This window comes from Canis lupus, chromosome 24 (genome assembly GCF_011100685.1).
Source record: "Canis lupus familiaris isolate Mischka breed German Shepherd chromosome 24, alternate assembly UU_Cfam_GSD_1.0, whole genome shotgun sequence".
Lineage (NCBI taxonomy): Eukaryota > Metazoa > Chordata > Mammalia > Carnivora > Canidae > Canis > Canis lupus.
In genome coordinates, this window is record NC_049245.1 from 33,071,219 (window position 1) to 33,093,122 (window position 21,904).

The 21,904-nt window shown below is 42.0% G+C and overlaps 1 protein-coding gene across 1 annotated transcript in view; it reads left to right on the top strand.

The window, feature by feature from the left end:
- The window catches only part of STK4 (serine/threonine kinase 4), an 88,344-nt gene extending 66,681 nt beyond the window's left edge, over nucleotides 1-21,663 (top strand). Inside the window, 1 exon segment of the mRNA XM_038572429.1 lies at nucleotides 17,681-21,663. Coding sequence (XP_038428357.1) covers nucleotides 17,681-17,839 — 159 coding nt within the window. The 3' untranslated portion in view covers nucleotides 17,840-21,663.
- The last annotated feature ends 241 nt before the right edge of the window (nucleotides 21,664-21,904 follow it).

Genomic DNA, 21,904 nt, shown 5'->3' on the forward strand with positions numbered 1-21,904 from the left:
AGAGCCAATTTGGCGGGGGCACATATGTGTTTACAGTTTGAATTAGTGAGGTGGGTAGGAGTGTTCCAGTTCACCACAGAACATACCACTTCCTGTTTGCTGTTCCATAACTGGCCTTTTGAGCTTACTTTTATTTCCTGTGCCATCCCCTAAAAACTTTGGCTTTTGTGACCTCTGATTTAACAAGTCCCCAAATCGTGGACGTTTAAAGATTTTTTAAATTTTTATTTATTCCTGAGATACACAGAGAAAGAGGCAGAGACATAGGCAGAGGGAGAAGTAGGCTCCCTGCAGGGAGTCAGATGTAGGACTCGATCCCAGGACCCCAGGATCATGCCCTGAGCCAAAGTCAGATGCTTAACCGACTGAGCTACCCAGGTGCCCAAATCATGAACATTTAGGTGGCCTCCAGCTTTTTAATATTAAAAGTTGTTTTAATACCAAAAAAAAAATAAAAATAAAAGTTGTTTTAATAAACATCTTTGCCTTATATACATGGCCTTAGAATTAATTCCTGCAAGTAGAATGCTTGGGCCAAACTGTTTATAAATTTTAAATTATGATACATATTGTCAGATTTCCCTGTTGTTTTTGGTGTTTGAAGTGCCAGTTTGTGTTATTTATGTAATTATTAATGGAATTCTTATTTTCTTTTTTAATTTCAAAGTAAGGTTTCAGGCCTTTTAACATACATGGTAAAGATGTTTTCCCAGTTTTTATTTTATTTTATTTTTTCTTTCTCCAAATGTTTATTTAAGTACCGGTTAGTTAACATACAGTGTAATACTAGTTTCAAGTGTCAAATTTAGGGACTCATCACTTCCGTACAGCATCTAGTGTTCATCACAAGTGCCCTCCTTAATCCCTGTCACCTATTTCCCCCATCTCCCACCCACCACCTCCCTAACCCTCAGTTTGTTCTCTATGGTTAAGTCTATTTCTTGGTTTGCCTCTCTTCCCCCCCCCGCCCCCCATGTTCATTTGTTTTGTTTCTTAAATTCCACATATGAGTGAAATCATATGGTATTTATCTTACTCTGACTTATTTTGCTTAGTATAGTGTACTCTAGCTCCATCCACGTGGCTACAAATGGCAAGATTTCAGGTTTTTTGATGGCTGTGTACTATTCCATTGTATATGTGTGTGTGTGTGTGTGTGTGTGTGTATATATATAGTGTGTGTGTGTCTGTGTATATATACGCACACACATTCCACCTCTTCTTCACTCATCAGTTGATGGACACTTGGGGCTTTTTCCATAACTTGGCTATTGTTGATAATGCTGCTATAAACTTTGGGGTGCATGTAAAAAAAATCTGGATTTTCCCAGTTCTTAAAAACTTTGTGGTATCTAACTCTTCAGATATTTAAATTTTTTGTGTATTTTGATTTAGCAGCTTTTCCTTTGTGGCTTCTGGAATTTTATGCCATGTTTGGAAGTTTCTCACATCCTAAGATTATAAAAATGTTAATCCTTACTTTGTTTTAGAATGTGTACTTTTTTTCTTTTTCACTATTTATTGTCTGGAATCTGTGTGGATGTAAAGGATAAGGTAGCAGTCCACTTTTATGTTTTTCTAATCAGCTAGCCAATTTTCCTAACAACCAACAATTTTTAATATACATGGGGAATTGGGAGTTACCAAATCTTGATGGCTTCTAGTATCTAAAAGTGGCTGTTTTTATAGATAGAAATTTTCCATTTAAAACTCTGAGTTTCAGTTAAAACCTCTAGAAAGGAGCTGTGAACAGACCAAGAATATTGGTCTTGGCATTCACTTTAATGCATCTGAAATAGGCTGATTTTACAGAATTTGATCCAGAGTACTTCTATGTCTTGATGTTCTTTTGCCAAGCAAAATTGATTATTTCTAACCACAAGGGCTTCAGTGTTGGACTGAGAAAAGAGTCAGGGGGTCCTCCTGAACTGGTTGTAGGTTATATAATTTGGCATCAAGTATAATGCTTAAGTTTCTTTCTATTCTCTAGCCTCCAATGGTCAATGCCTCTTGTTGCTGAGGAGTGTTTTGGAGGGAAGGGCAAATTCAGATCCTGTTTTTTCAAGTCCTACTAATTGTATCTTTCAAATGCTTTTTTTTTTTTTCCCCTTGGCAGTTTGATGACTAGATATCAGAAGTCTTTCTTTGACAGATAGTCCTAGCTTTCTCTTCTTGTACTGTGGAGTTTAGCTGTGGCTTGGATTTGTTGGGCTGGTATATTTCCCCCTACAGTGATGGGTTGCTCTGTCACATAGATTCTCCTTACAGCTTTCATTAGAGGTGCTTTCAGTAGTTTAAAAATTTATTTTACTATCTATCTGGGCAGATTGCTCTTTTGTAATCCTATTCTCCTAAATTATTGTAATTTCTTTTACAGTAGATTTTATCATTGATGCTTGTTTTTAGGTTCAGATTGCAGGCAGGGAGGCAGATTCTGTGATTGTGGTTGACAGGCAGTATACAGAGTTTTTGAAACCACCAGCGTCATTAGGCACCATATCCCATCTTTTGCACCTGTTATGTCACCCAGCTAATGCTGTTTCCATACCTGTCAAAAATGGATGAAAATCACACCTGTCTCTACTGTGGGACTGTTGTGAATATCATGCGAGATGATGTGCACAAAGCTCTTAGGACAGTACCTGGCCCACAGGAAGCACATGGTAAATGTTATTTTTCATCTTCTTTTGTAGTATTGCTTTGCCCTCCTGAGATGGCAATGCTCTTTTTCCCCCCCTTAGTGTAAAAAGAATACATGCCTATTACAGCAAGTTTAGAAATTAAAGAAAAGCCCAGGAAAGAAAATTTCTCCTGTAGTTCTGTGACCCCTAACAAGAATCAGTTTACATTTTAACAGAGCTGCTTCTGGGTTTTTATACTTGTATATTGTTTTTCACAGCTGAGATTATACTGTATGGTAATATGGCATCTTGCTTTTTTTCTCAACATATCTTAAACTTTTCCACTTATCATTGAAAACATTTATAAAATTATCACTTTTTTATGACACTTTTGATGATAATCTCCCACATTGTATTCTTTTGATTGACTTAATTTTTCTCTTTTTATTTGGCGTTTGATATTTGGAACTTCTTTGATTGGAATTAGGTTGCGTTTAGGTCATTCTGCTTTACAAAGCCCGGTTTCTTGTTGTCAGTGACAGGTTTAGGAGGCTTTGTGTTCGCATTTGTCATTTTGTCTGTTGAGTGTGTGATTTCAGGAAGCATTTGAAACAGGAGACCCTGTCCCCTCAGACTCTTTCCTTTCTGTTTTGGAGTATCTCCATACTTGTTGGCTTTTTAATCTTTTTTTGGTGAGTTTCTTTTCATAATCCTGCACTGGAGGAAAGATAAATGGAGACCATCATTAGTACTGGGGTCTCCGAATCTACAGTGCTGTAGATGGATGGATGGATGCCCCAGAGGTAGCCAGGATAAACACCAGTTGCATGTTAATAGATCTTTACTGGGTAATCATACTGAGCAGTTTCTGGTAAGAAGACTATCCTAAATTGTTCTTGACAAGGTATACTATTTTTCTTTCAAGTTTCTTATTTTTCCTGTAAAGCTGGATTTAAAGTATGTTAAGGCTGAATTCATTTGTACTTGGGAATATAATGAGATCTTGTACTTTTTATTTTCAGAAAACCAGCCAAGAATAGCAGTCTAAAAAAGAAGTATGTATCCAGCATTGCCAGGGAAACCTGCTGTTTAGATATGCTTTCTGAGAAACCACATGGCAAATGAATGTCGTCTTTGTCTCAGGTCACAGCAGCCTGGTTCTGCTGGTGAATCACGCTGGCTGATTTGAGCTTAGTTTTAAAGTCAGTTATTGAAATGGCCCTGAAAGCAAGGTGGTTTGTGACCCCAGGTGGCTGCATAAATGGTATCAGCTGGTGTGAGCTTGACACTGTTTTTCCTTTCTTTTGTTTGGCTTGAGACCGCTTGATTTGTGGCTGCTTGGCAGCTTGGTCCTTTAAAGTTCGTTCTTCATGGCTGCTTGTTCTCTGCTGTTAAAATACAGGAGGATTTTTATCTCAATCACATGGTGAGCAGAGTGCAGACCGTGCATTTTGCAAGTTTGGTAGTGGTAGGATGATCAGTGAAAAGAAAGAATTTAGATTTAGGTGGCTGAGTGGAAGATCAGAAATGGATCCTAAGACCTGCATGTAGTGTCTTGGCACCAAGGTCCTGAGGTCCATTCCCTGTGGCTTCACTAGAAGCACAGGTGTCTTGAAGCCATTGTCTCTCAGTAAGCTGTTCCAGCACTGTCTCAGTCAGAGAATGATGGGTTGTCAGAGCCAAAATGGTCCTTACAGAGTACGTGTGCCAGCTCCTGCTGCATCTCCAACAAGAGGCACTGTCCAACGTTTTCTTGACCAGGTCTGGTCATTTCTGAGAAGAAGGAATTCCACAGTGGAGAAATAGTCCACCTCCAAAGCTCTGCTTGAAGATCTGTGTTTTTTTATTTTGCGCCAAAATTTGTCTCGGGATCTTCTACCCATGTGTTTATTTTGATTATTTCTCACAGAGACTTTTACAATCAGTTGGGATTATCGGACTTTTCCATTTTACAGGTAGACAAAGCAAGAATAACCACTTGGTATTATGGTGACTTGACTTGAGTCCTTGCCAGTCTTCATGCTAAATCATTGTTACCAAGGCAAGCAAAGAAATCTTGGGTATTCTCTGTATTCAGTTTTGCTTTGATGGTAGCTTTGTGCTTTATTCTCTCTATAATTCAGACCTTGAGGGGAAAAGCACGTGACCAATAGTAGATAGTGGATGATATTCCATTAAGAGTACAGATGAAGGTCTGACAGAACCAGATTCAGTTTTGGTCTTTGCCCCTTGCTGACTGTGTAATGTCAAATTATGGAATTCTGCAAACCTCAAATTCCCCAACTATAGAACAGATTAATAATTATAGTTGTAGATTTATTTAAGATCAAATGAGATTATGAGAAGAGTGCTTAATGTAGTGACTAGCTAATAATAGTATTTTTTCAAACACTGGCTTAATTATTGTTACGGTTATTATTACTATTGTCATTGTACAACAAAGCCCTTAAATCCTGCATTCCACACCAGGCAGTACCGGCAGGGCTTCTGCTGGCCCCTCTTGACAAGGCATACTATTTGTCCTACCTTTCTTTATGCTTTCTTGGTTCATTGGGAAGACCAGTGTTCTCATTCTAAGGAAGGGAGGTGGGTATGCAAACAATTATCTCTGGCCCCTGGAAGTTTCCCCATTCTTTCCTAGGAGGAAGTTCTGGGAAGTATCTCCGTGGTTGCGTTGGGGTCAGAACCTCAAGTTCTGGGAATGAATGTGTTTGTCCTGCTTGTAGGGCAGCATCTTTGCACAGTAATTCATGGTTGCGTGTATTTGCAAAGATTGTTTCATCTTCTGTGGCTCTTTCATCTCAGTGTACCCGGTGAACAGTCCAGCTCCTCCCACTTTGTCCTTGTGGTCCAGATTTCTTAGTCTGTGGTCTTTATGGTTTTATTCTAGATAAATCTAGTCACTTTTTCCCCCCTAGAAACCCTGATTTCATCTAAGTTTTTTCATTCTTTGGCAAAGTTTTGGATATTAAAATTTGTAGTATCTGTAATTCCAACTTGCTTTTTATTCCCAATATTTGTTTTTTCTTCCTTTTTAAGATTTTATTTATTTATTCATGAGAGACACAGAAAGAAAGAGGCAGAGACATAGGCAGAGGGAGAAAGAAGCAGGCTCGATGCAGGGAGCCCAATGTGGGACTCGATCCCAGGACTCCAGGATCACGCCCTGAGCGGAAGGCAGTCGTGCTTAACCACTGAGCCAGCCATGCGTCCCTCTTCTCCTTTTTTAAAAATTAATTTTAGCAGAGATTTTCTCCTTTTTTGTAGTCATTTGAAAGAACCACCATATTTGGTTTAATTGTCTGTGCTGTTGGGCATTGGCTTTATGTTCTTTATCTTTCTGTGAGTTTATTCTGGATGTTTTTCCTTCTTTAGTTGGACAGTTAAGTTTGTCAGTCGTTAATCATCTGTCTCTTCTAGTATATGCATGTAAGGCTATAAAATTCCCTCTAAGTATTACTTTAAACACGTTCCACAGTTTTTGATATGTAGTTTTTTTTTTTGTTCTGTAAAGTCAGGATTATTGAGGTTTCATTTACATACCATAAAATTTGCCCCCTTTGTAGTGGACCATTTTATGAGTTTTGATAGATACAATTGTATAGACACCACCATAAAGAAGATCTAGAACATTTACATCACCCTGAAAGTTTCCTCATGCTCGGTTTTTGTCCTGATTGTCTCCTTTCTTACAGTGCCAAATTGAATGGAATCACGCAGAATACTGCCTTCTGTGTTTGGGCTGTCAATTTAGCATACTGTTGTGAGGTTCATCTATGTTACTGTATATGGACTGGTTCCTTTTGATTACTGTGGAGTTTTCATTGTGTGGATAAACCACAATTTGTCTATTCCCCAGTAATACAGTTTTCAGTGGGAGCAAGTCGGGAGTATTTTAATTCTGCACTTGGGCTGTTAAATACTCAAAACTATTCTGCATTTGAGGTTGTCTGGGCATTTTTTACATTTAAATTTTTATTTGGGGTTTGGCATTTTGGAAGTTTTTCCATTAGTGGGCAAGCCTGCGCTCATGTGTACTCATTGCCGCCCTTCCCCCTGTAGCAGTCTGGGGCCAGTCAGGCGACAGAAGCCACAAAGTAAGTTAACCAAGGGCAGTTTAATACAAGGAATGATTGCTTATGATGAAAGAGTAATTCTAAGGTCTAGGGAAACTTTGTGTGGTTCCCTAGGGCTCAGGGAGCATGCCCAAGGGAAACTTACGAAGAAAAAGTTTATATATATCTTATTAATCATGGTATATTACCACACACATCATGGTTCTCCCCCTTCATGATCATTCTAGATTGAAATTTTTGGTCAGACCTGAGGTTGGAGGCAGTTTCTTTCTTCATGGTGCTTGCTTATTATAGAAAAATTTAGTATAAAATTTTAGATTAAGTTTCATACCAGAAAACCTTAGTGTTATTTTGTTGTTTTTTAAAAGCTAAGTGTTTTTAACTCTGAGCTTAAATGAGCTAATACTGGGAATATGGTGATCATCCTTTTTGAACCAAAAAACTAGGACACATGGTCTTTACAAAGAGTTTTTTCTGGTTTGTGAATTTATACACATGTGAAAAGTATTACCATGGCGTACATTAAAGCACATTTGATTATCCATTCCCAATTAAATACTTGTTGAAAAGAATAAAGGGCCATCTCAAAATACCAAGAACGTATACATATTAATGCTTTTATAGAATAAGGAATAAAGCCATCTTTTGTAGACAGTCGTAAATCAGAAAAATACAAATTTTTATTTAGTAGTTACGTGGTTTTGCCAGAATTGAAAGTGTCGTGTGTGCACGCGCGTGCACACACACACAAACACACACACACACATCCCTACCCCTCTAACCTTATTTATATTTCTGATACTGCAGGGGGTTCAGGTCTCCAAGACTTGATGGCCATTACAGAAGGATTGTGACATGCTTTGCAGATAGAACTAGTCTGCCTTTGTTGTAGAATTCTTTTTTTCTTGAGGGATATTGAGAGAATATTTCTTTTTGGATATTTAGGTTGTAAATCTCTGACACTTCATTACATGGGAGTACTCGGCAGTAGGGCTTACAGAGTTTTATATACTTTCCAGAAATTGAGCACTGTTCACTTACAAGTCTTCCCGCATCAGAAAGCCCAAAATGTAAAAATTCAGGCCTGCAAGTAGCTTCCTCAGAGAGCTTTGGTGCATTCTCAACCATTTTTCCATAAACGTTTTGTTCTTTTGGTGTATTTAAATTGGATCTTTTTTAGTCTGAGATACCTTTTAAGACTGCCTGTATTAAATGAAGTGAGATCAATTTGTATTTTAGCTTTCATTTTGCTTGGGATTCTTTGGGCTTCTTTCATTTGGCAAGATGAGAGAAGAAGGCTTGGCCTTTTTGTTATCTTGGAAATTTCCAGCCCAAGGAAGTATACAGAGGCACAGCTTGCAGGGAGTCTTAGGTGACCAGCTAGCTCTTTTCCTGAATTATTAAGCTACATTAATAATTGGCACAGTTTGTGTTTTAGGTTTTCATACCTTTTGAAAGATTAATATCCTCACAAGAATGATGATAGGTTGGATGTCTCCCATTACTGCTTTCAGATATCAGGAGCATCACATTCTGCTCTATTCTTATACTCCACCTCCTTTAGACATTTACCATTATTCTAGATTAGGTGTTTAGTAACCTCCTGAAAGTTTTCCTCTCACACTTTAGTTTCCTTCAGTGTGAAATTTATAAACTAATGTAGAGCTGCTCTTAAAATAGAATTTTTCTTAAAGAGTATTATCAACAACAAAGACCAGAGTGAATTTTTATGTCCATTTTCCCTTGTAGCTTTTTATTTATTTATTTATTTATTTATTTATTTATTTATTTATTTATGGCTTTATTTTAATCATGACACTGGATGTGCTATTCATTTTGATTTTGGCATGCATGGGTCAGTTTGGAGTGATTGACATAGCCTTATTTAACAAACTTATATTATACTTTTAGGTTTATTTATTGATTACATATTTCCAAAGCTTCTTGAGGGAACCGAATAAAAAGTCAGTTATAATTTTCAAATAAAGATTAGGGATATGTTTCTTTATTAAATATTTATTGAGAACTCTTTTCTGCTGCCCTGACTCTCTGAAAATATATTAGATGTAGTTTGTGCTCTTAAATAGCTCCCACTTTAGGGAAAGGAAAAGGTAGTTGGGAAGAGGGAAGAGTTAGAGCTTGGACTGGATTGGAAGGTTAAATGGGCATTCCCTTAACTGAAGACAGGATTATATTCAGCGGACACATCGAGGTGTGAAAAAATACAGTGCCTGAAGGAATTCTGAGTAGCTATTAGTAATATGAGATATGAACTCATAAATGTTTTTGTTTACTTAACCTAATTTTATCAATCCTCTGTATTTCAAATGCAATAGATATTTGAAACAAGATTTGCATGTCATTTAAAAATATTCGACAATTCAGACTTTGTCCTAAATTAGAATGAGTGCTCCTTCTTTGCACTATAAATGCATATGTTTTTAAAAAAGGCAAGGCCTTTCTCTCAGAGACTGACCATGAGGATTCTTTCTTGCTTCCTTGACGCAAGGTTGGCTAAGGCTTTGCCATTAGACATACTACAGCACATAGCTTAACTCCACCGTTTACTTAGCAAATTCCTGTATTTCTCTAAGTCTCAGTTTCCACATCGCTAAAAGGGGATACTACTACTTATTTTGTGGACTGTTCTGAAAATTACAGAAATAATGCATGTAAAGTGCTGAGTACGTAGCACTCAATTAAAGCAGCCCTGATTACTGTTAGCAATCATGAGTCACTTAATAACACCATAGACTGTAGCTTGTTTTCAGGATTTGCTGACCTCACTTTGCTCCACGTCTAGTGTACAGGGATCCTGCTGTATGCTTTCTGCCCCCCGCACACACACACACCTTTACTCACCCCCACCTCTATCATCCCTGCTCCTGCCCCAGCCAGGCCTGGTACATGTGTCTGACACTGAACAGGTACTCCCTACATCTTTATAATTAAATATATAATGGTAGGCAGCAGCAATGCAGTGCCTCTTAACAGCCATTATTCTTCGGTATTTGAGGTATGAAAGCTCCTTATGAGTTCTTGCTGTGGAAAGCCAGAGGCATGATGGTAGGGGAGAAAAGCTGGGGTTGGTCAAAACTTACTGTTATAAAACTCTCAGAACAAAAACAACAACAAAAGCAGGAGCATTGTGATTTTCAGGGTAAGTTGTGAAAGTTCATGGCAGAACAGAATTGGAGTAAATCTAAGCATGCAAAAGTACTACCTCAGAAATTAATTTTGTCATGTAAATTGAAGGATGATTTTTGATAAATCACAAAAACCTAATAATATGCAAATATAAACCTTATGAACTTTGTATTATAGTGAAACCCCATTATTAAAAAAAAAACTTTTGCTTTTTGTTCTTTTGTTTATACCATATATTAGAGTGCATCCTGCACACCCACAAACACGCACATGTGCCCTGCACTGCGCCCTGTGGGCGGGAGGCTCCCTGTGCGGCCATCAGGTTGTTTGAAGCTAGTCTCCTGAGCCATGTCAAAGCTTGTGTCATTACATCAGGGGCCTGTGTGGAGTCAGATTTCTTTGTTTTACCCAGGCTTAAGGTCTGCGCTTCATTCCAGTCCTTCTGGTAAATATCTTAAATACATGCAGCCATGTTTTCTTTGGTTGGAATTCTGGTGAACAGTTCCGTGGATTGAGAACGTGGAAGTTCTGATAACAATTCCATGGGTTGATTCCATGAAAGTAATCATAAACTCAAAGTGGGATCGAAATAAGCATTAATACTAGGTTTTTGCATTAGAAAGATTTTACAAGGGGCTGATGGAAGCATGATTTGGCATGACCATAATTTGAATCAGAGGAAATTTCCCACAAGATTCATTTAAACAGCAAGATCTTTTGAAATTGAGTGGCCTAGTACTTACTTCACCTGCAAGAGTTGATATATGATTGTCAGCTTGCTTGCTTCTCTGCTTGGCTACCTTCTCACTCATCTGCTGAGAGATTACCGCATCACCTGAGCATCTGACTAACTCCCCTCTCCCTGGTCTAGAATCCACATGGCTAGATAGAGACAGATTCACATCAGTGGAACTAAAGCAACACCTTAGATGCTTTTGACTGACCTTAGTACATTTTCCCTATTGCACTTTCGCTGACCTTCTAGTGGCTGGTGTTGAAGTTATGGAATGACATTTTGGTGGCATTGTTCAGCTCTCTCAAGCTTCCCCGTCGTCTTGCTAAATTCCAAAGGTGTGTTCTTTCCTCATTCTGGGCGACTATAAAAACATCACCTGTGACAGGGCATCAGCCTGACTCACCTGTCTAGAATGGATGATGTGTTTGAGAGACTGGTTGTAATAATGGATGCAGAATTATGAATGCGCAAGTATAGTGTGTACAGATTTGAGGCTTGTCCTTAAAAGCTTTGTCAAGTCTCTCTGATGGTTTTTGGGGGACATTGCATAACGCTACTAGTGCAATAGACTTCTGAGGTGAGTTTCTAGCAACAGAGGAGCAGAACTTTGAACCCTGTACCTTGGCTATGGGCCAGACCCGTTTGTTCATTGTGGGCCTTGTGTTTAGTGCATCTTGACTCCGCTCATGCATGATAGGCTAATTGTCACTCTAATGCCCATGAGTTACTTCTTGTAATGAAACTTCAGCTGGATCTTCCCACTTGTTCTCCAGGCTGCTTGAACTTAATGTAATTCGGAATTTCAGAGTTATCGTGGCTATTTGAGAAGAAACCAGTTCCCATTAGCCTTCTGTACTCATATATTCATAATGCTGGGAATCCATAATGCTGGGAATCTGAGGATTGTGCTGTGGTCTGGCCCAGAGGAAACAAGCCAGATTCATCTGATTTTGGGTTTCTCACACAGAGTTCACCAGAGGCCCCTCAGTATTTGTGGTATGTGTCCTATACCATATTGTGAGCCCATCAGGCTCAGTTCCTACAGCAGCAGCTGTATTACTTAAACATTATATTAACATTTATGTTACTTAAACATTTTCCCAAAAAGAATTTAAGGTGGTAGCTCCCACTGAACCACGTTCATTTTGGTGTGCACCAGACACTATGTTATAGACTTTACCAGCACCTCTGGATGTCACAACTTCCCCTGTTGGATAAATCCTGTTGTCCTCCATTGAAAAATGAGGAAAGTGAGGCACATATTAGGTGACTTGCCCAAGGGAAGAGCCCCCAAGAGCAGAGCTACAGTGGGACCCAGGTCCATGTGACTCAGAGCCAGCGCTCTTGCCTAAAACCTTGCTGCTTCTCCAACATATACTGCCTTTTACATTCATGTTGCCCAGTGGAGCTCCTGGCCCAGGCAAGTGGCTGGGAAAGTTGGTTGATTCCATCTGAATACTGTTTGGTAGCCTTGAATTGGGTCACTGCCCCTCAGCTGCAGTGCCTGGCACATAGTAGGCCCTTGTGCAGGTTTACTTGAGGAAAGACAACAAAGTAGACAGTACCATCCCCATTTTACAGATGAGGAAACCTGATCACAGAGAGGTCAGGTGACTTGCCTGAAGTCACCATTATTGCCCGCAGTGGCACTTTTGAATGCGAGGGCCATCTGATATATGTAATACCAGCCAAATTCGTGATTCTTCCCATCTTCCTGTGTTTATCACTAACACAGGCCTGTTTCCAGAAACCCTTGGGGATGGGGGTTACAGTCTTTTCCAGTTCCTTGCTGTATCACTTTGGGCAAGTTACTTTCTCACTCTTATCATTGTTTACTTCACTTGTAAAGGGAGGACAGGAATAATATCTACCTTCCAGATGAGTTGATTTTTGCAGACACCTGCTTCACTCAGTGCCAGACGCATGGCACACACGCCAGTAATGAACGTCTTGCCTCCGTGTCTAAGTGTAGCATCTCATAGTGAGACAGCATTGTATCCGGCTGAAGTTCAGGCTGAAAAAGTGCCCACTTTCCAGAGACCACAGCCTTGCAGAGAAATCTCACCTGCACTGCACATACATTGTTGCCTTTGCTTGCTCAGACATTGGACAGACATCAGACAGGGCGAAAGGTAACAGTGAGTGGAGTTGAGGCGAGGCGTGTGTTAGATAGTAGTGAATGCCTACAGCCACACAGCACCTGTACTGTCAGATTCAGAGCCCATCCTTGTCCATATACTCAAGACTGATGTGTTGATTAGCATCCAAGTGGTTGGAGGATTCTAAATAACCATGGTTAAGAGGCTTATTTTAGTTTCTCCTCCCTTCTGTGACCTCTCCCGGGAAGAGAGCAAAAAAATCCCTGTGCTTGGTCTGTTCTCTTCAGCATAACCCAACTTCATTAAGGATTAGCCTGTGACTCTGGTCTTGGCATGTTGTCTCATCCAGAAGGATCATGTCTTCTTTTGATCATCTCATTCTTTCCAGAGCAATAGTTCTTTTTTATTGGAATAAAAAATTAAAATGGACATGCCCGTCAGAGATGACTAAGCCATGGTTGGCGACTTGCTTCTTATCATCCAGTATCAAACACAGAAGTGGGAATCAAGGGAGCAGAGACTTCCTTCAATTTCAAAAGAATGTTGAGAGGAATAGAAGCCCTCTGAGGGCAGAACTCACTCCCTGTTCCACCCTGGGTCCCCACAGCACCTTGCCTGGAGCCCTGTTGCATATGGTGGCGCTCGGGAAGCTAGAAGTATCAGTGGCTTCCATTGTTATTTGACTGGAAACAAAGGGCAATTTATTCATTCCTTCAACCAGTATGATTTGCAGTATAGTGAACAAGACCAAGTAACCTCCGTCATAGAACTTTCGTCCCAGTAAAAGACACAAGTAAAAGAAGGAAATAAATGAGGGGCTGAGATAGAGAACTCGACGTGTCAGGGAGGCAACCTTTTGAGGGAAGATGCTCAGGGAAGGCTTGCTCAATTCTCTGAGGAGTTGCCCTCTGAGCTAAGGCCTAAAACATAAGGAAGAAAGGGGGACGAGCCATCCAGGCAGAGGATCAGTAACTGTGTAGCCCTTGAGACCAGAAAAAGTGTGGCTTGTCTGAGAATTTGAAGTTAAGGGTGGCTAGAAACTGTGAGCAGAGGGGAGAGTGGTGGGTGATGACGTCCAAGGGGACAGTGGGGCTAGAGATGGGGGGCCTTTGTAGCCCTGGTGTGCTATTGGATACCTGAAGTGCTGGTGTGCACTTTGATTCCAAGTGCAACAGGAAACATGAGGGGGGGGGGTGATCTAGTTAATTTCTGTATTTTTACTTATGCTTGTGGCTATGAAATGCAGGTGGCCTGGATTGAGTTAGATAGAGATGAGATTGAAGGACGGGATATGGGCAGGGACCGCTGAGGGGAGGGAAGGGTCAGGGATGATTTTGTGCACCTGGCAGGAGGGTGCTATCACTCCCAAGATGGGGAAGACCGGGTTTAGGGGTAAGGGTGGGCTGGGACTTGAGAGTTTTGTTTTGGTTGGATTAAGGTGCCGGATTTCCCTGAGCCGATCTGGGACTGAAATATAAAGTAGGATCTGCCCTGGATGTGGGAACCTGGAGTTGCGAGGAGAATGCTGGTCTAGAGATGTCCCTATGGGTGTCACAGTATAGAGAGGATGTGTAAATGCTAGGGGACTGTCCTGCAGCTGCTGTCAGCAGCTCGAGCTCCACTGGGGGAGTGTTTGCTCCTCTAAGATGCTGGCTGCAGCAGAACTGGAGAACCACAGTTACTCTACTGTGAGATACCCACCTGAAATTTATTTATGCCACCAAGGACCAGGAAGGTGAGATGCTACTTTTGGCGCCACAAAACTATTCTGTGAGCTTGTTTTCAGAAAAATCCATATCTGGGGTGTGACTGAGGCATTAGCGGTGACTGGCTGGCTGTGTTTTAATGGGTCAGGTGTAACTTAAGCCCAAGGCCTGAGGGCAAGGAAATCAGTGTGAAGGTGGTGGAGAGCAAGCAAGGGTGCCCGGTGCCTCCAGATTAGATCAAGGGCAGAAGGACTGCAGAGAAATTGGAAACCTAGAAGCCTTGACCGGAGACAGGCAGCAATTACTTTGTGAGGGTTTTGCTGTGAGAAAAACAAGAACGAGGATGTAGAAGCAGTCTCATCAGACTTGAGGAATGACAAGAAACACTCGAGTAGCTTGAATGATGGTGATTGAGTCGCTCACAACTGTGAACTTTAAACCGGTGATGCTGGTGCTCATGATCTGTGGGTCCTCCAGAGAGAAACACTGAGTCTAACAAGACTTGAGGTCATCTCGGCAGCCTTCTCTTCCAAGTGGGGAAACAGAGGCCTAGGGGGCAGGGTGGTTTGTCTGAAGCCAGGACCACTTCCCCAACTTTGATGTCTTCATCCCACAGTTGATGTTTCATCCTGATGGATGATGAAGAGCAAGTCCCCCAATTCCCACCTCCCCTTCCTCTACTGTGCTTTTTCTTCCCTGTCCCCTGTCACCCTCTCACGGAAGAGCAATCCTCTGGTTTACGGTGTTCATTCTCAGGTCTCTGTCTCGCCTCACTGAAATGTAAGCTTCACAAAGGCAGTGATTTGGGGTTTTGGGTTTTTTCACTGAAGTATCCTGTGTGCCCTGGACAGTGTCTGGCCCCTGGTAGTTGTTCAGTGAATATTGGATGGATGGATGGATGGATGGATGGATGGATGGATGGATGGATGGATGGATGAAAAGTATTTTTGTTTGACTATAAATAAATTAATGGATGCTGTGGGAAAATGCCAACCCTAAGGCATTGTTAGCCCAAAATAGAGTAGAATATTTTCTTTTTTACTTGTTTGATTCTGGCTTAGATCAGGGGTTACAGGAACAATTTGTTTATGGGAAATTAATTACAGACTTTTCAAAATATTAATAATAACTAGTGTTAATAACAGCAACAGTAGCAGTTATTAATAACTGTGGTGATAACTGTAATTTATGGAATGTTTACTGTCCGTGAAAGGCATGCCATTCTGTGCTACAGACGTCATACCCATTAACTCATCTGATCCTCATGAGAGCCCAAGAATGGTGGAACTGGGGTCTCATCTCCTGAGGAGGACACTGAGGCTCAGAGGTGTAGTCACTTGTCTAGGGTTGAACAGCCACTATGGATGAACGATCTGGAATCCTAAAGATTAATACCCCAACTACCAGTAACACTTGGTATTAGGTTTGGGGCAGTTTCTTTTTGGAGAAGAAACTGAAAAGGCCAAAAATAAGGCAAGCATTGCTCTTTGGAGAGTCCCGGGACCCAGAACACCCTCCAGCTGGTCTGAAACCACAGGCTGGAAACGAGATGTGGTTTTACCAACGCAGCTTTCCAGCATCCCCCCACTCTAGGCTCTACATTCTCACATCACAAAGAGCCTTTCGTCTTGAACTGTTACGCTTTTCAGACCACCTCCCTGAAGCAGGCCAAGGCAAATTCCTGTGGCGACAGGTACTAAACCATTCCTGGGGAGGCCACTGTAGCCCCTCACACTTGGTCACACCCCACCCTGGAAAGGAAGGGTGGACAGAAAGAGACTCCTTCACCTCCTTCATACACCACTTCCCTGTGGGGGCCTCAGGAAGGGGCTGAGGGACATGGTGATTCCATAAATCTCTCTGAAGACTTGAGTAAGCCTTTGAGTTCTTGGAACACTGCACCTATTAAACTGGTTATAAGCTCACGGAATTAATCACCACCCATTGTGGATAATGTGGGCTTTCATTCCCACCCATGCCAGCCAGAACTGGGTTTGCTTGGATTCAGTGATACTCCATACATACAGCAGTGAAACCACATGCTCCACAGCTGCAGACACAGGTTGAACATGAATAACACTTCTGGGCTCTGGTAAAGAGAGGGTTGTAGCATACACTGCATTCTTAAGCACCAGGCACTGTGCCAGTATCTTTACAGCCATGATATCATTTAATTCTAATAATAAGCATGATGAGGCATGGCTGTCCCATTTCTGAAGGTGAGGATGGGTGAGAGATAGGTGACTTGCCTGAGTCTCAGAGCATTGCAAGAGGCAGAGCCATGTTTTAACTACAGATTAAGTTGGTTCTCAAACCTGGGTTTTGCTACTCTGCTCTTCTGTGGTACCAGGTAAGAGCATGAACTTTGGAGCTTCACTGCCTGGAATTGAATATTGATTTTGCCACTTACTAACCACGAGACACTGGGCAAGTTACTTTACCACCCTCTTCCTTGGCTCGTTTATCTGTAACATGGGGATAATAATAATATATGCAAATCATAGGGTTGTTACAAGAATTAAATGAACAGACGTATGTAGAGCACTGAGTGGCACATAGAAAGCACTATGTTAGCACTAGCATTCGCTACTAGTTTATATATCATGTCCTCTTGTACCCTCTGGATGACGGACCCTTAATCTCAGAGGTTTCTAACTATCCCTCCCACGGCTTGCATCTCTATTCTCCAGACACTTGTGTAGGTAATCCATATGAACCACTTCAAGAAGTGGCTGGTGTATGATTCCCGATAAATGTTAATGATGATCAGTATGGCAGTGCCCAAGACACTGGGGGTAGAGGTGCGTGGAGAGGGGTAGCATCTGATCCTTAGTGAGCAGCCACTCTCCCTGGTACAGTATCTAGACAGAGACACAGTCACCATCCAGAGGCTCATCTTATGGGGGGAACAAGAACTAGGGCAAAGATTATTTTGTGTACACCAAGTGGCTGTTATTTTAATGTCCTAACAATGCATCAATATGCAATTCATTGAAAAGTTAGAGAGATGAAAGTATTACTAGTTAAGTTCTTGGTTATGGCTGAGTAAATTGAAGAGATTAAAAAAAAAAAAAAAAGAAGAAGAAGAAGAGATTAGCACTTAGAACTTGTCCAGGGATAAATTGTCTCCAGAGAGTTTGGGGCACACTGTGAATGAATTATCACTCTCTGGCTACGGCCACCCCAGACTGGGTCCGAGCACAGAGCCTTCCCTTCTGGGTGCCCGGACAGGCTGGGCTTCCTGGCTCTGCGCTGACCTGGGCTTTGTCATGACCGTACTTTCCCCTTCTTCTAGCTTAAAAGTTGGACGGTGGAGGACCTTCAGAAGAGGCTCCTGGCCCTTGACCCCATGATGGAGCAAGAGATTGAAGAGATCCGGCAAAAGTACCAGTCCAAGAGGCAGCCGATCCTGGACGCCATCGAGGCTAAGAAGCGGCGGCAGCAGAACTTTTGAGGGAGGCCCGGCCAGGAGGCCCGCCCGCACAGCAGGCCTCCGGTGAACCCGGGCTGCTCGCCACTCGGCTTGTTGGCCGACACGTCTGCCCCGTTGTTTCCCCACAGCACCTTCACCTTCGCGAACTCAGGATGTGCGCCAGTGGGAAGGGCTGCCTGCCATCAGTGTGCCGCCTCGTGTATGGATTTAAATTGGTCAGTTATGTTTTTCAAAGGATTCATATCGGCGCTTTTAAACTCAGAGTTTTAAACCCCAGGAACCAGAGACTCTAGGATGAGTGATAGCTGGGAAAGTGTTAAATGTTGTTTGTCTTTCTTCTCCCAATAGCTTTCAAAGGTTCTTTCTGGAAGACTTTTTAAAAATATATAAATATGCACATATATATAAATTATAACTGGATTCCCCACTGAGTGTGGTGGCATCTCTGTACAGGTACAGTTTTAAACAGTTGGCCTCTTTTCTGTAAGATTATGGTACTGTGGGACACGAGGGCAGGGGCACCAGGAGGCTCTTGGGGTCACTCAGCTCCCAAGAACCAACCTCACTCTTTTGCAGGGCTGCACTTAAAAATTTGGTTTGGGCCAGTTCTTTCCCATGGATTCAGCCTTGTGTGGGTCATCTCTGGCTTCTGGAGCTATGGACCATGTCCGAGGAAAAGCCTTGAGAGTTTGTGTATACTTCTCAAGTCCCAGGAGAAGTCTGGTATCCTCTTTGCAAACTGCCCCTTGTGGCTTCAATGCCTTTCACCCATCTGCACTCTCCCAACCGCCTGCAGTCACAGCACAGATACTGCCCAGTGCCTTAAGAGGAGACATGACCCAGTGTGGGGATGGGCCTGCCAGGACCTCTCCACAAACACGGGGCTGTGTGCAGTCCGCAGAAGGAGAAATGTTTTCAGAGTTCTCATTGTTCATGTGAAGATCGCACAGGGGCATTTTGCTCCACATTCCTTACAGACAGGGGTAGAGGGCATTGCTTTTGTGATCATTTTCCAGTATGTGACTATTTTCTTTTTTTATTTTACTGCTGAGGGGTCTGGAAAGGACACAAATATCAGACTAAGATCTGTTCTCCAGGAGGCTCCATCCAGCCCCGCAGAATGTCAGAGCTGGAAGGGACCACAGGCATCATCAGGCCTGACCAAGCCTCAGAGAGGGGAAGTGACAGAGTGTCAAAATCACAAAGCAAATTGAAGCAAGAGCTGGGACTGGACCAGAACTCCTCACTCCTGGGCCGCTGATCCAAGCATTCCCTTCCCCGAGGGGAGAAAGCTCTGCCATTTGGGTTAAGTAGTCCCAGGGCACCCTACCAAGGGAAACTTGCTCTTGCCTGGTCTCCTCAGTGGAGACCCCCTAGGGAAGCCAGGTTCAGGTTTGGCTGGTCCACGAGCTCTGCAGCCTTGGCCGGACAGCAGACCACACCACGCGGGCAACCTAGGGCCGCAGGCAGATCAGAGGGCTGAACCATCCGTCTGTGGCACTGGCTCATGGCCACATGTCATGTAGTCCACAGCAAATAGAAGACAGGAAAGGCAGATGTCTGCTTATTTTTTAATAATAAAGATCTGTAAGGATAATGTAATTTGACTCCATAAGGATAGTGTAATTTGACTCCATAATTGCTTTTGCTTCCCAAACCTGGGAATCAATGGAGTGGCAGGGAACGTCCCTCTTCTCTGGCCAGATTCTGTTCTTTGCAATAAAAGCAAGTTTTAAAAAGTGTAAGAGGCAGTGGTTGGTCTGCAGGGTTTGGCCAGTTAGGCAGTTATGTGGCAGATAGAACAGAAGACAGTTGGAAGATCCCACTGGAATAACCAATGGCAGCTAGCAGGTGTCGACCACTGAGTATATGCCAGGCACTGAGCTAGGTGGGCTTTTTATATATGTCAGATCCAAACTTCACAAGAACTTCTAAGTTAAGTATTTTATCTCCATTTCATAGATGAAGAAATCAGTTGAGAGAGCGAAAGACCATGTATTTCCCAAGGCAATACAGCTAGTAAGTGACAGAGTCAGGACTCATAGCATCACCACATGGGACCAAGTATTTACTGACTTAAAAGGAAGACCACAAGTCTTTAAAATGAAGGGACCACCTTTTCTTGCACAGAATAAATAACTCCAGCTGGCATTTTTAGGTTGGGAAACGTCCGAGTTAGTAATCAAGTGTGACAGCCAAGTGAGTGTCACCAACCTCAGCATGGAGCGTGCTTTCCACCACACCATATACTGTGCTCGCGAACAGGCCTGCCTCAACCTCTTTCATTATAGAGAGGACTTTGCACTTGGCCAGACAGGAGGGGAATTGCCCATTTCTTCCTTCCTAAGCTAGATCCAAGTAAAAGAAGGTTTCGGTTTTTCCCCATAAATATTCTTGGGTCCTGAATCTTGATCCGGAGTTTATTTTGTTCTAGCAAAGGACACTGCTCACCAGTCTAGCTAGACAAAGCCCTCAGGCCAAAAGTCAATTTCTTTGGACCAGGTCCATTTCCTGACAAGGTGCATTTGTTTCTTGGTGACAGAAAGGCAGCGGGGCAAGTCCTAGTTGTTTTCCCCTTGAATGCTAACTCCAGCATAGGTCAGCGTGCTTTCTTTGAGCCCTGAGTGTTGGCATCTGTGACTTAAGCTCCCAGGGAATGCTGTTCCCCTCATCTGTTCTCTCTTTTTAAGAAATAATGACCCACACCTAATTGTATCTTTAAAAAAAAAAATCTCAAATTCTCTAAGAATATCTTGATTGCTTCCTCATCAGTAATTTTGAAGCAGATTTCCCTTGCTTTTTCCTTTGTCCCTTCTCCCAGCCACCAACTGGATGGATAGATGGATGAATGAATGTTTGGCTGGCTGGCTGGCTAGCTACCTAGACCAATAGTCAGAAGCAACTTAAGAGCTGTAGCCTTAACCCCTTGAGACTACTGTGTATTCTGATCCAGGAAACCTTTAGCACCTGCCAAATGCCAGAGGTTTATTACACCATTCAAATTTCAGTAGCTCTTACCAATTTCAGGAATGAGAGAGGAGACATCATTATAGCTCCTACAGATATTAAAGGACTATGGAAAATGTCTTGAACAACTATGCTAATAAATTCAACAATTTAAATAAAATGGACAAATTCCCTTTAAGATACAAAACACCAAAGCTCATTCAGTAGATAATCTGAATAGCGCTGTATCTATTAAAACTTAATAGTTCTGGGAGATATAGGTATTATTGTCCTCATTTTACAGATAAGGAAACTGAGGCTCAGAGGGATAAAGTCTGTTGCTCAAGGCCATGCAACTAAAATATGGTGGAGCTCGGATTCAAATGCAGGTCTTCTGATTCTTATTCCAGTGCCCTTTCCAGCATACCACGTTGCCTCTAAGAATTGGAGCTCCTCAGCCTCCCATCCCATCCTTTCTTACACACTGTGTATTTCCATCAGGATTGTATTCATTGTATTTGGATTCTGTTCTTTTTTGTTTCTAGAGAAAAAAAAAAAAATCTCTTCCACCAGCTTTCACTCGAACCAACTTGGAAAAAGCTTAAATGCTGTTGCTGATGTACAACTTAAAAATGTGAAGTTTGTAGCTTTAACTTTTTGTAATAAAAACTAATAACACTGGCTTAAGTGCTGACTTGAAATGCTATTTTATAAAGTTTGGATGTAAATAATCAATCGAGGTCAGCAGTTTGTATATGTAGGAGACATAGCTTCCTCCCTGCACCCCCCATTTTTTTAAAATTTGAGGTGCTTCCTGTGTGTTTTTATGTTAGAATTGTTCTCCCTCCTTCCTACACGTGGTCACCTTTGTTTTAAATAAACTGTCCTTTGGAACCCAAGACTTTCTTCTTTTTAAAAATGAGATCCTCCCTCTATAGCCTGGATAATCATGTTGTGAAGCTCTGTGATGCTGACTTTGTGGTGTGTTGATTCTAGAATCCAAAGCCGGGGAAGAAAGGGATAGGATAGGGAGAAAACTTTTGCTGATGCCTCCTGTGTGCCAGGTACTGAGCTGGTTGTCAGGGATATAAAGATGAACCAGACATGGTTCTTGCAGACCAGGTGGGGAGCTGGTCAAGC